The sequence below is a fragment of the Micropterus dolomieu genome, linkage group LG01 (genome assembly GCF_021292245.1).
Source record: "Micropterus dolomieu isolate WLL.071019.BEF.003 ecotype Adirondacks linkage group LG01, ASM2129224v1, whole genome shotgun sequence".
Lineage (NCBI taxonomy): Eukaryota > Metazoa > Chordata > Actinopteri > Centrarchiformes > Centrarchidae > Micropterus > Micropterus dolomieu.
The window spans coordinates 5,474,406-5,486,005 of NC_060150.1; the positions used below are offsets into that span (position 1 = coordinate 5,474,406).

At 42.9% G+C, this 11,600-nt stretch overlaps 1 protein-coding gene across 3 annotated transcripts; it reads right to left on the bottom strand.

Moving 5' to 3' along the window:
- Positions 1-1,265: 1,265 nt before the first annotated feature.
- Positions 1,266-11,543, bottom strand: stk24b (serine/threonine kinase 24b (STE20 homolog, yeast)). Of its 3 annotated transcripts, none has more exons than XM_046053557.1 (11): positions 10,653-11,543; positions 6,837-7,067; positions 6,445-6,501; positions 5,330-5,438; positions 4,843-5,000; positions 3,745-3,930; positions 3,500-3,648; positions 3,091-3,214; positions 2,740-2,808; positions 1,585-1,721; positions 1,266-1,500 (listed from the first exon to the last, which is right to left on the bottom strand). In XM_046053557.1, exons 1-11 carry the CDS (start codon positions 10,692-10,694, stop codon positions 1,464-1,466), a joined length of 1,299 nt encoding a protein of 432 aa, XP_045909513.1. In that variant the 5' UTR covers positions 10,695-11,543; the 3' UTR covers positions 1,266-1,463. The 3 variants fall into 3 exon arrangements, 1 of the variants encoding a protein (XP_045909513.1); XR_006825633.1 differs by lacking the exon at positions 1,266-1,500 and adding an exon at positions 2,883-2,952 and having other exon boundaries at positions 1,661-1,721; positions 10,653-11,542; XR_006825631.1 differs by lacking the exons at positions 1,266-1,500; positions 1,585-1,721 and adding an exon at positions 2,883-2,952 and having other exon boundaries at positions 2,632-2,808; positions 10,653-11,542.
- Positions 11,544-11,600: the final 57 nt, after the last annotated feature.

The window sequence follows — 11,600 nt, forward strand, 5'->3', positions numbered from 1 at the left end:
TAGCATGGTGTGGTAGTGAGAACAAAAATGGACTGGAGTGAGGACATAAGGATGGCATTGATTTCTGCAGCTTGGCTTGATCTATGGTTTAGTTTGGCCATGAGCAAGTGTCATGATGCGATTGCCTATGATGGTCCTTTCCAGTTATTCCTCACATCCACTTTAGTTTTTAAGTAGTGCTAAAGATAAATTACAAGCCAAGGAAAAATAATACTTCACATGATATCAGTATCAACCGCCCATAGTGGTTCCCCCTTGTTATCGTCCTTGGCTCCATTAAATATTGTTATTCTTGTTTAAGAGCCACTGCCGACACGGATCTATCTTCATTCTTGTCCTAAACAATTTCACAACTGACTTAAATTGCCTAAATATAAGTACAGGTTGGAGTCCCCTCCCGACTTCAAAAGCAAAGGAAACGCGTCTGCCTCTAAACAAAGTAAGCTTAGTATCATAGTTAGTCTGACGATTCAGCAGGTGATTGAAATGGAGATTGGAACTCAGTCACTTAGAGAGAAAAAAACAAAACACTGATGAATACTGAACTGAATTTCACGCACCAACAAATAAAAGAAAACAAACTATACCTCAGATGAAATGCCTGAACATAGATGTATGTATCTCAAAAAGGCAAGGCATTTTCTGTTCTGTTGGAGTAACTTTTAAATATCTACTTTTAAACATTATCAATATCTACAAAATGCGCATGACCATTTTGTACACAGTGATTCATTTCCCGCAATGACAACTTGAAATCATGTACAGCATGGCGACCCCCCCCCCCCCCCCCCCCCCCCCCCCCCCCCCCCCCCCCCCCCCCCCCCGCTCCTCCTCCCTCTGCCTCGGAGGACAAAGTCCACTTAAAGCACTTTACCTGAGGTTTCATTAAGAATGCTGCAATTTGCCTTAACAGGGAGTCTTACATACGCGACAGCACACGTGCACACACAGACACACGCACAAACACGCTCGCAGGCGCCCACACAAGTGTTGTGCATTTAAGCACGCGCACACGCAGCTTGCACAACAAGATAATATCCCTGCAGGTTCATCACGCATGCTTTCAGAGGTTCTGGGGATATGACGCCTGCATTAAGAGAGGGACAGGGGGATTTTCAGCTCTCTGTCGAGCAAATTCCATATAGAGACTCCATGGTGTTGCTCTGACTTTGAGTCCCATCACGAGCCGATGCCATGGGTTCTGCTCCCCCCCGAACTTCTCCTCTTATAAGTGGCAAAAGAAGCTCTCAAGAGTTTCTCTGTTGTCCTCTGCTTTGGAGTTCAGTAATTTTTATAGGCTAAGTTAGCACCCCCCCCCCCCTCCACAGGAGAGGTCAAACATGGTCACTGATATTAAATAACTTGACCCCTGGCTTTTTACCCTCCGACCTGGCTGTGTTGTCGGGGGTGGGGGTGGGGGGGTGGGGGCCTGGGAGCTCAGGGCTGGGGCAGATTCCCTGTTACTAGGGGGAGGACGAGGACATCCTGCTTGTGGAGAAACTGCAAGAAAAAGAAAACAAGAATGGTAGATTATTATCATCTACTGCATAAAAAAGAATCTGGAGTACATGAGTCAGATGTTACCTCTGGAGCCTGTGGACCATGTGAGCCACTAGGGAATCGGAGATGCCGGGGAAGGCCTCCTCAGCCAGCAGGATGGCCTCCCTCAGCTCATCCAGGACCATGGGGTTCCCATTCACCTGCTCCTGTCTTGCCTTCAGCTGGGAGGGAGGAGAAAGGTGAGGAGGCAGAGATTTGGGTCATTTATAAGAGAGAGAGAGAGAGAGAGATGAGAAAAACTATTTGATAAGACCCATCTGGGTATAATTCTGTGATACCAGGCCAACGCACCAGTTCGTTTGACCTAAATCAAAAAGGTCAGAAGTGAAAGCGCCCTAAAGGTCAGTCTCGGGCCAAATGACTAAATGTAAAACTAGCAACCGGCAAATCTGTTTTAATGGATTGGTATCAGCTAAAATAAAGCAGAGGCTTTCTTTACTGTACTCTGCTTTTGTCCACCTCAGCCTGCTAGTGTTGCTGCGCTGCTCTCCTTTCTAACAGCTAGACTCTACAGTGCTCCCTTTTTTTAGCTGGCGCTGATGTCGCAGGTCATATAAGCTCGTTTCTTAAGTCGTTAACATGATAAGAAACAAACAAAATGAAACTTTGTCTGCAGCCGGTCTGTGCTTGTCAAAGATCATTTGTGAGGCAAGAATCTCACAGTGTGGATGTTTGTGTAGTTCCAACAAGTCAAACAGAGTGACACACCATCTCTCCAGCGGATCGCTTCACATCAATTTCAGGAGTCAACACTATCAAGTTAATATTTTTAAATCAGGACCTTCAGTATTTTGATCAAGTTGCTGGGGGAAATTGGGAGCTACAGCTGTTATTTCAATGTGTCAGATACATATTTAACATATAACCCAACGTTGAAGGACTCAGATTAAGTTCGGGGCCAAAGAACTCAATCAGGACATCCCTAATTAAAACACTATTGTGGATCTCATTACACTTTGGATTGTAGCATAATAATAATAATAATAATTTTATTTGTAATGCACTTTACATTTAAGACAAACCTCCAAGTGCGACAGGTAAGATCATAAAAGCAAGGTAAAAACATCAGTGTAAAATATAAACATTATTGTGCAAGGTTAAAACTCATAATAACACTATATTCCATGTAGGTCTGGTCATGAGTGTGAAGGAGAGGCTGTTGGTTATGGAGCTCCTTACCTCAGCTAATGCAGGAGAGATGACTGTGGCCAAGCTCTGTGAATAAGGCCTCTTTGGAATGTCTTTAGTCTGAGGAAAGAGAGAGATGTGAGAACGGGGGTGGAGGGTGATGGTGGAAGGAAATTAAAGTAGTGCAGCTTCACCTTAGGGGGGTCTTTTTAAATCAGCACGGCGTGCACAATTCCCCAAATAACTATACACCATGGGTTAGTTCTGGTGAAAGAGTGCACGTTATCTAAAAATTTGTTTTCTCACAGTGGGACAGGCTTTTGGCGACTGTTAATTGTCAGAATTCACACAGGAAATCAGATCCTAACGAATAATCTGATTGGTGATGCACTCGCGTCTCACCTGGTCTGCTGCCCCCGACTGTCCCTCCCCGTTCTGCAGCTTCTTGGGGTCCTTCTCTCGAATGGTGAAGATCCAGTCATCGCTGCCAAAGTCGTTCCCGCCCGACGCCTGGCCGTCCTGCTCTCTGATTGGACAGATATTACAAGAGGCTTTGAACACTTATCAGGATGAGTGATGAAGTCATGCATGTTAAGTGCTTAAAGCTCATCATAACAAACGTGGGAGGAAAAGCAGCACAGAGGATGTTTCTCTCCCTCAGCGGGGTGCGTTTGTGTCAAATTTTAGTACTGCCAAATAGGGGTAAAAAGAGCTGCAGTAAAAACAAAAAGAGAAGCAACAAAATAAAGACATTACAGATGTACTTTCACAGTAAATATCTTTAAAGTGTGGAGGACAGAATCACACTTACGAGTCAGACTCATCAGAACTGGACTCTGTGATTCTAGTCTGCTCTGCCTTCCACCTCTTGTACTTGTCCACCAGCTCGGTCAGGTAGGAAGTCTTTTTCGCATGGCGAACGATCAGCTTATGCTTCAACAGCTCTTTGGCAGTTGGCCTCTGTGGGAATGAAGAGAACCCAGTGAGATCAGCACACGATGGAGTTGATCTGTACAGACAAATAAAATAATCCCTAAATTACGAAAAGCTACTTACAAAACTGGGCTCTTTGTTGAGACAGGCCTCGACAAACTCCTTGAGCGGTTTGCTGTAGTTGCCCTCCAGTGTGGGCGGGTTGTTCTTTGGGATGAGGAATAAAACCTTCATGGGATGGAGCTCCGAGTGGGGTGGCTCACCTTTCGCCAGCTCGATGGCTGTGATGCCCAGAGACCAGATATCAGCCTATAATGCACAGGGAGACATGGTGAGAGCTTCATCCATAATATTTATACAAAACCATATCAGCTATCCAACAATCAGAGCTTCTCATATTTCTTATGGACAGTATGAACAGCATTTATGCATTTTAGAGTAGAGTTAGAGTATGACAACGTATACACAGTAGGTTCCTCTATACAGTAACATTAAACAGTGTAGTGTGTGCAAACATATGAATAGTGCAAATAACATGTACGTTAAAGTACTGTGAGTGGTGCAGTGTGAATGCAAATGTGCTATTAGATTGAAGGTGGTTAGTTCAGCAGGGACACAGGGGAGAAGCTCTTCCTGAGCCGGCTAGCGTGAGACAGTGTGGGCTCCTGAAACAGCTGCTGCATGGGAGGAGGGTAAAAGCCGGTTAGGGTGGGAGGCATCCTTGACGATGTTTCTCGTCCTGCCAAGGTAGCGCTTGTGATAAATATTCTCGATGGTGGGTAACTGGGTGCCGGTGATCTGTTGCGCCTTTTTGACTAGTGTGAAGGAGTTTAGGGAACAGGTGAGATCATCAGAGATGTTGACACCAAGATGCTTGACAATACCTCATCTGCATGGAAATACTGTGGCAATGATGCCAAGTGAGCTCAAGAGACACCTTGAGAAAAAACACCCCTCATTAGCCAGCTGAAGCTCCTGAATACCTGAAAGATATTGAATAATTTCGAGCAACTAAAACAGGTAATGAGAATGTTACGGATGAAGGGGTTCCATCAAAAATCACTACGAGGGAGAATCTCGAGGGACCACAGCAACCTGCAAGTGAAGGGTCAGTAGCTCGTACACTTGTCTACTTGTTCTGTAGGAGGAGGAGAGGAAACTCTACAACACGGTAAAGCTGGAGTGTACACCATAAATATAACACAGCGTCTTTGACCTTACCTTAGAGTCATAGGCCGACTGTTTGATGACCTCGGGGGCCATCCAGAAGGGCGTGCCAACAAAGGTGTTGCGCTTGATCTGAGTGTCGGTGAGCTGTCCCGCCACGCCGAAATCTGCCAGCTTCACCTCTCCTTGCTCGGACAGCAGCACGTTGGCGGCTGTGGAGGGGAAGGACAGATGGAAAGTTGACGTGATCCAGCTCACAGAGACACATCAGCCACATCTTCAGACACTTCAGTCAGCGTCATTTATCTGCATCACCAATTTATTTAATAAAGACAGAACAACTGTCAGGAGCCTTTTAGCGAGCCGCCGCAGGGTTCATCTCAATTCCCCCGATGAAATACGAACTACATAATGAATGAAACCTTAAGTGGACGTCAATTCCCGTTAATGTGCTACATGATATTTGTGTATGCTCCCTGATGCCATTTAGTCAGCTGAAACCTGCGTCCTCTAATAGCAGCACTCTCAGTGGGTCAGCTACCTTTGATATCCCTGTGGATCTTCTTCTCAGAGTGCAGATACTCCAGGCCCTTGAGGATCTCTCTCAGGATCGTGGCAATCTGGGTCTCATCCAGAGCTCCGGGCTCCATCTTTAGAAAAAAAAACAAACAAAAACCAGCGTCAGGGAGGAGGATTATTAATTCTACAGGGGTTGACAGTATAGCAATAGAATGACTAACTTATCCAAAGCCAAAAACACAACTTTGATTCAGATCAATCTGAGCAGTTCTAAAATTTCATTAAAGTCTGGTGATATACTATATACAATCCAAATGAACAAGTACTGTGTATCCAAAACCTGATATATTATTAAAAACACACCAATGAGCCACACTGGGTGACATGTTCCCTCATTACCATGAACACACACAGTATTTTATTTTGGCTCAGTCCCACATACACCGTCCTGCTGCCAGAGATAGTTAGAGCACCAAATGGGGATTAATCTGCAGCTAAAAATAGTCGCCCAAAAATGCACTTTCCTCCTGTTTGAGTAAGGTTTGCTAAAAACTACTATGACCAGCTGTTTTAATTAATTACTAAGCCATTTGTTTTTTAAATGACATTACATATTTGTGACGCATTACGTCCTGGGTAGGAATGTATGGGCTTTGCGTTTTACCCATCCTTATGCATGGTTGGTTTTGGTCCCTTCAGGGATTTCTTGACTATAACAAAAATAAAGAATATTGCCACCATATCCTATAAATCTTATTTTGCCATTTACATAGACAGCTATATATGCAGACGGTAAGACGGTTCTGGAAACATCAACTGCAGGCCTCTGAAAGCACCAAAACAATGTGTCCAAAGCGTCATCATGGTTACTTCTGGGAGCGTGGTGGAGCTGATATGGCCAAAACTAAGCAAATCACATCAAATCCAGGGAAAAGGAAAGGCCTATAACGTCTCCCTCAATTATTTTCAATTCAGATAATATTGTTACAAATATCTCAGTATCTTTTTTCATAGTATTGCCGGGGGGTGGTAGGGAGTGCTCACAACCTCCGCTAACCAAGTTCCTGGGAAACCCTGATATTTTATTGTCTGTTTGGGAGATCAGGAAGACAAAAACCTGAAGCAGGAATCACTTACCAAATCTAACGCCGAGCCTCCACCTAAATACTCCATAATGATCCATAACTTTGTGTCCTGGAAAAGAGGGAGAAGAGAGTGAGCTGCCTCTGATGAACAAAAGGGGTCATTAAGTACTGGTGTGGTGCATTTATGGAGAAATATTCACAGCTGGTTTATTAAGGTGGTTACTGGCTTAATGCGAGGTGTCAAGAGCCTGAAGTCATCTGAGGCTAATCCCTTTTTAATTTAGGATTATTCAGGGAAAAGTGGGTAGAGGGAGAAAAATCCTTTTATGTCTCATCCCATTTACTTACTTGGAGGTTTGACGTGTGTGGGAAAACAGATGCACACTAAGATGTTATAGAACTATAACCTCGTCTGGTGACATAAGCGCGTGCAACAAACATCACCTTCAGGTATGAGCCGTAGTACTTGGTCACAAAGGGGCTGTCACACTGGCTCAGCACCGTGATCTCCTGCTGAATGTCTTCGATCTCATCCTCCGCTTCCTCCAGGTCTATGATCTTGATGGCGACTACTTTCTGGGTCCGATTGTCGATGCCTTTGAACACCTCGCCAAACGAACCCTTGCCAATTCGCTCCAGCTTGGTGAACAGCTCCTCCGGATCAGCTTTGGCATTCTGGCGGTGATGGGAGGTGGAACAAAGCAGGGGAGGAAAGGGAAGGCGGATTTAAAAAACAACGACAACCAAAAAAAAACAAACAAAGAAACAAAAGAAAAAAGGAACGTTTGAAAAGAACTCAACGTTGGGGAGCAAATAGGAAACACCAGCAGGGTGCCATTCTTACAGGATATATTAATTCATTCATTTCAACACCTTGTGTTTGTGTACACAGAAAGAAAGAGAGAATAAAAGGGAAAGAGTGTTAACATTTGGATAACATGTAGATTAAAAGAATTTAAATAACACAAAATATGCTATATTTTAATACCCTGCTGCACCTTTATTGTCTGCCAATAATTTTTTTGATTAGTCTATGAAAGGTCAGAAAATAGTTGGACTGTACATCTTCAAATGTCTTGTATGTCTGACCAATTGTCCAATCCCAAAAGATGTTAAGTCTGCAATAATATGTGGATAAAAGCAATAAATTGTCATATTTGGCTGAAGCAGCAATATTTGGCATTTTTACTTGAAAAAAACAAAACAAAACAGTATCATAGATGAATATTGTTCCCTATACTTTCTGCCGATCTAATAACCAATGAATTGACTAATTTTTGCAGCTCTATTATGGACCATTTGTAAAAACACTGTCCTAAACTTTGAATAATGAGAACTCTTAGTAAAAACATTTTTAAAGACTTTTTCTAGGTTTCCATAAAGATGCTAAAAGTAACTTTTAACATAATCCTGGCATGATTCTTCAGTGTTGACTGCAGTGACTCTCAAGTGTTAAAAATAAGGACTACAATTATGTCTGACCACATTACCCTCCCTTCAAGCACTGACTGAGCCAACAGAAGGCCTCCAAAAAAGATGACCGCGTCCGGGCTGCTTCCCCTCAATCTTCACAGCTTCACACAGAATATGACATTTCCCCTACTGCTATGTTAACAATATGAATATATGCTATTTGGGATAGCCATTTCAGTGCTAACCAAGTGCTGTAGAAGTCCTATATAATTTGTACAGTTTGAATCAAATACATGTTTACATTTTTTCCATTTTCTATAACAGAGAAAGCAGCGGTCGGCCTAAAAATGAAACCTTTCTTAAAGGTTTTATCAGAAAGTTTACATATTTAGAACCAGTTTAATTTGCCATGTCTATGGTTTGTGATAACGTCTCCTTCCCTCTTACACTAAACTAGTTAATATAAAAATCATTGAACTTGTTCTGATTTATATAGATCAGAAGAATCACACCAACATATGATCATTTGATTATATTCATGCTGAATCCTTTTTGTTGTTGTATACAGTAGGGTGTGTGTGCAGTGCACTGGGGCGGACGGATGTTTTACTTACTTGTGATTTCCATTTTTTATTTGTATTTTGTATTGTCCTCATGGATTTAATCCTTATGGTGGTGATAAGTGCCCTTTTTTCGCCTTGTGTTTATCTTTTGTAAAGCACTTTGTACTTTTGTTTGATAAGTGCTATATAAATAAAGTTATTATTATATATTTTAAAATACAGAAAGTGTGCATCATGCGCTGACTCTGGTGGTCACTCGTAACTGACTGTAGAGACCTGGAGCTGTCTGAAATAATCTGGGAGCTGAGACCAAGTCTGAAAACCCAGGAAGGTTTCCGAAAGGCAGTTATTCTAATAAAAAAAAAGAAAACTTAGTTTGATGCATTTAAGATCAACATTTTACACTGAGCATCTATATATACTAGCCCAGGTGTAGATGGTTTAATTCTAATTTAGCTAAACTTGGTTAGAGTTACCTTAAGATATTCGGGTCTGATATTACAAGGATTTTAAATTAAATGCATTGAATTGGAATTGGCGATATCTGCATGGAACCTCATACAGATTCTCATGCAGTCAGTCATTTATTATATGACCTGACAGGGACAAAAATGACTGTATAATTACAGATTCTGTGCTGTAGTTGCAAATGAGCCAGTTTGTACAGAGAAGCAATAACAAAAAAAATAGGACCATTGGCACGCTGAGACATAATTATAACTTCTCTTGCAGCCATAAAGACAGGAGAGAGCACTTTAGCAGGATTTCAAACTGTGTTATGGTGATTAGACATTAAAAAAAAAAACCGCTTAGGTGGACCTTAGGTGTTTATTAGTCAGGGAAAAAACTTAAAATGTGTTAAGTCAATCCAATGACAAGCCACATTTCCAACTTTTCTAGGGTAGCACACAGCGTGTGTATCTGAGTGTTGAAAAACCAACTTGAACGCCGCAGGAAGTGAACTGAAATGACTTAACTCTCCAGAGGCCGTTATGTGGGAAACACATGAGCAGGCGCTAACAAAAACAACTTCCTTTCATGACCTCTTTTGAGTAGAGAAAGGGTCAATATGTCCGATCTGAAATAGCTAAAAATGAAACAACTGCCTTACCCAAGAAGAGATCCTTATGTATATGTATGTATTTGGTGACAGAAATTTCTTCAAGAAACTTAATAGTGCAATTCCACTAAAGGAAAGAGTGGTGCGGAACAGATGAAGAAGCGATAAAGTGATGAGTCATTTTTTTATTAAAACAATAATATACTTTGTTTGGGAACATGGTTTGAAACTGGAACAAGAGCTTCAAGTCAAATTGCAGGCATTTACTAACTTTTGCTGCCAGATTTACAACATACACTGGCAGATACAAACCTATTTGAAATCAGTCTTTGAAATTATTCAGAAAATTCAACTGACAAAGCTTTTGAGTGCACTTGCCTTTAACATAGGAACGCTGGCTGGGAACAATCATCACCTGACAGGCAGCGTAAAAAATATTTACATCATAGCACGAGTTATTTAGGAGCCTTCATAGGTGTTAAACTCCTAGCAGTTTTTCTGCCTTTAATGCATCCTCTCCTCAGACTTTAAATCTGCATGCATTTACTTCCAAATCAGAGAAATCTGCAAACAAGCCTGCACAGGGAATTTAATCTGGTGCAGGAGGCAGTTTACATTAGGAACCGTTATCTCCTCTAGTTATCTACCCAACACAATTATCCCCTATAGGCAAAATCCTAAAGATAGCAGCAGAGGCAAGAACAGGGCTCCTGTGCATAATAGTTTCTTTGTACAGGAGACCCAGAGAGCTCTATTGCGTTCAACTCAGGGCTGAAATATTGGAATTTTGCCTTTAATGCGTATCTTTCTGCTGCAAAGATGTGGCATTCAGGGGCAGACTAGCTGTCAACATGAAAATAATTAACGGCGACGACAAAGCAGCAATGTGATTTAAATTTCTGCTATGCTGTCAGGCGTCCCATACAAACGATAGTTCCTGTAATGGAGATATTAGTGACATCAATTACGTGCATTTCCTCCTCTTCATTATGCCCATTGCAGAATTGATTAACACCATTAGGATGCATCATGATCTCTGAAATATTTCCGAGTTCAAACCGAAAAGATAATGAGATTTTACGAGGTGTCTTTAAATGCCCAACATCACGGAGCTGGTTAGGTGTGCAGCGTACAGACCCACAGCAGGGAGTCAAAGAGTGTACATTTTGTTCTGGCAGTGACCTCAACTTACTTACTAACAAACTCAAAAGACATTCGTCTTACCTGCATCCCCGGCAGGTTGCCCTGAACAGGAGAATGGGCCATGGTGATGCTGACTGGATTTGTCTGACAACGCCGAGTCCTACTCGGCTTGACTCGTGTTTACAGTCCCAGCTGTGAGACCGTTAATGTTAGCAATCCTCCAGGACACCTGCTCACACAGGCCTACTGTGGACCGTCTCAGGCGCTTATATGTAGAGAGAAAAGCGTCTTTCCACAGAGAAAAATGTCTTTCCACACAGACTGGTGAGTCTTTCCTGTGTCGGAACAACCCCAAGTCATCCAAAAAAACAGCTGAGCAAGCTAACAGACGAGTGCTAGTGCTAAGTCTGAAGCTGCAAGCAAGAAATCCGCAATGTTAGTTTGCTAACCAGCTGGTTAGGCGTTAACTAGTGCGTTCAGTCCGACTTCTCATTCGGGGAAGTTGTGCTGCTGCAACAATTGATAAAAAAAAAAATGAAACAAAGAAATAGCAACAGCTGTTTTTTTTCTTTTTAAATTAGGTTGTCTGTCACTTTCTCAAAGCGTCTTCTCTCGCTAACGGTGTTGTCAGCTAGCTAGCATGGTTAGCCCGCTAGCTTGCTAGCCAACGCAGACACCCTGACCAACGAGCAGCGAGCTGGCTCAGAGCACTGTTTTCCTGCATAACGCAAATGTCACCCACGGAACCGAGCCCTGAACGAACCGACGACCCAGCTGTTATCTTTCCCCTTCGGCAGCTCTAACAGGTCCGGCGTCCGCGGCAGGGATAGCTCGCCAGTGTTTTTGTTTCCTCCCTCACTTTCGTCCCGTACTCTCGGCCATCTTGTCGGTGCTGTGACGCCTGGCTGGGCGGATCCGGATCCGGATCAGCAACAACGACGTCTTGGCTTGTCTCTCACAGGTGTTCATGCCAGGTGGATGGACCGACTCCCCCGCACCCGTCCTCCCCCCCCCCCCCCCCCCCCCCCC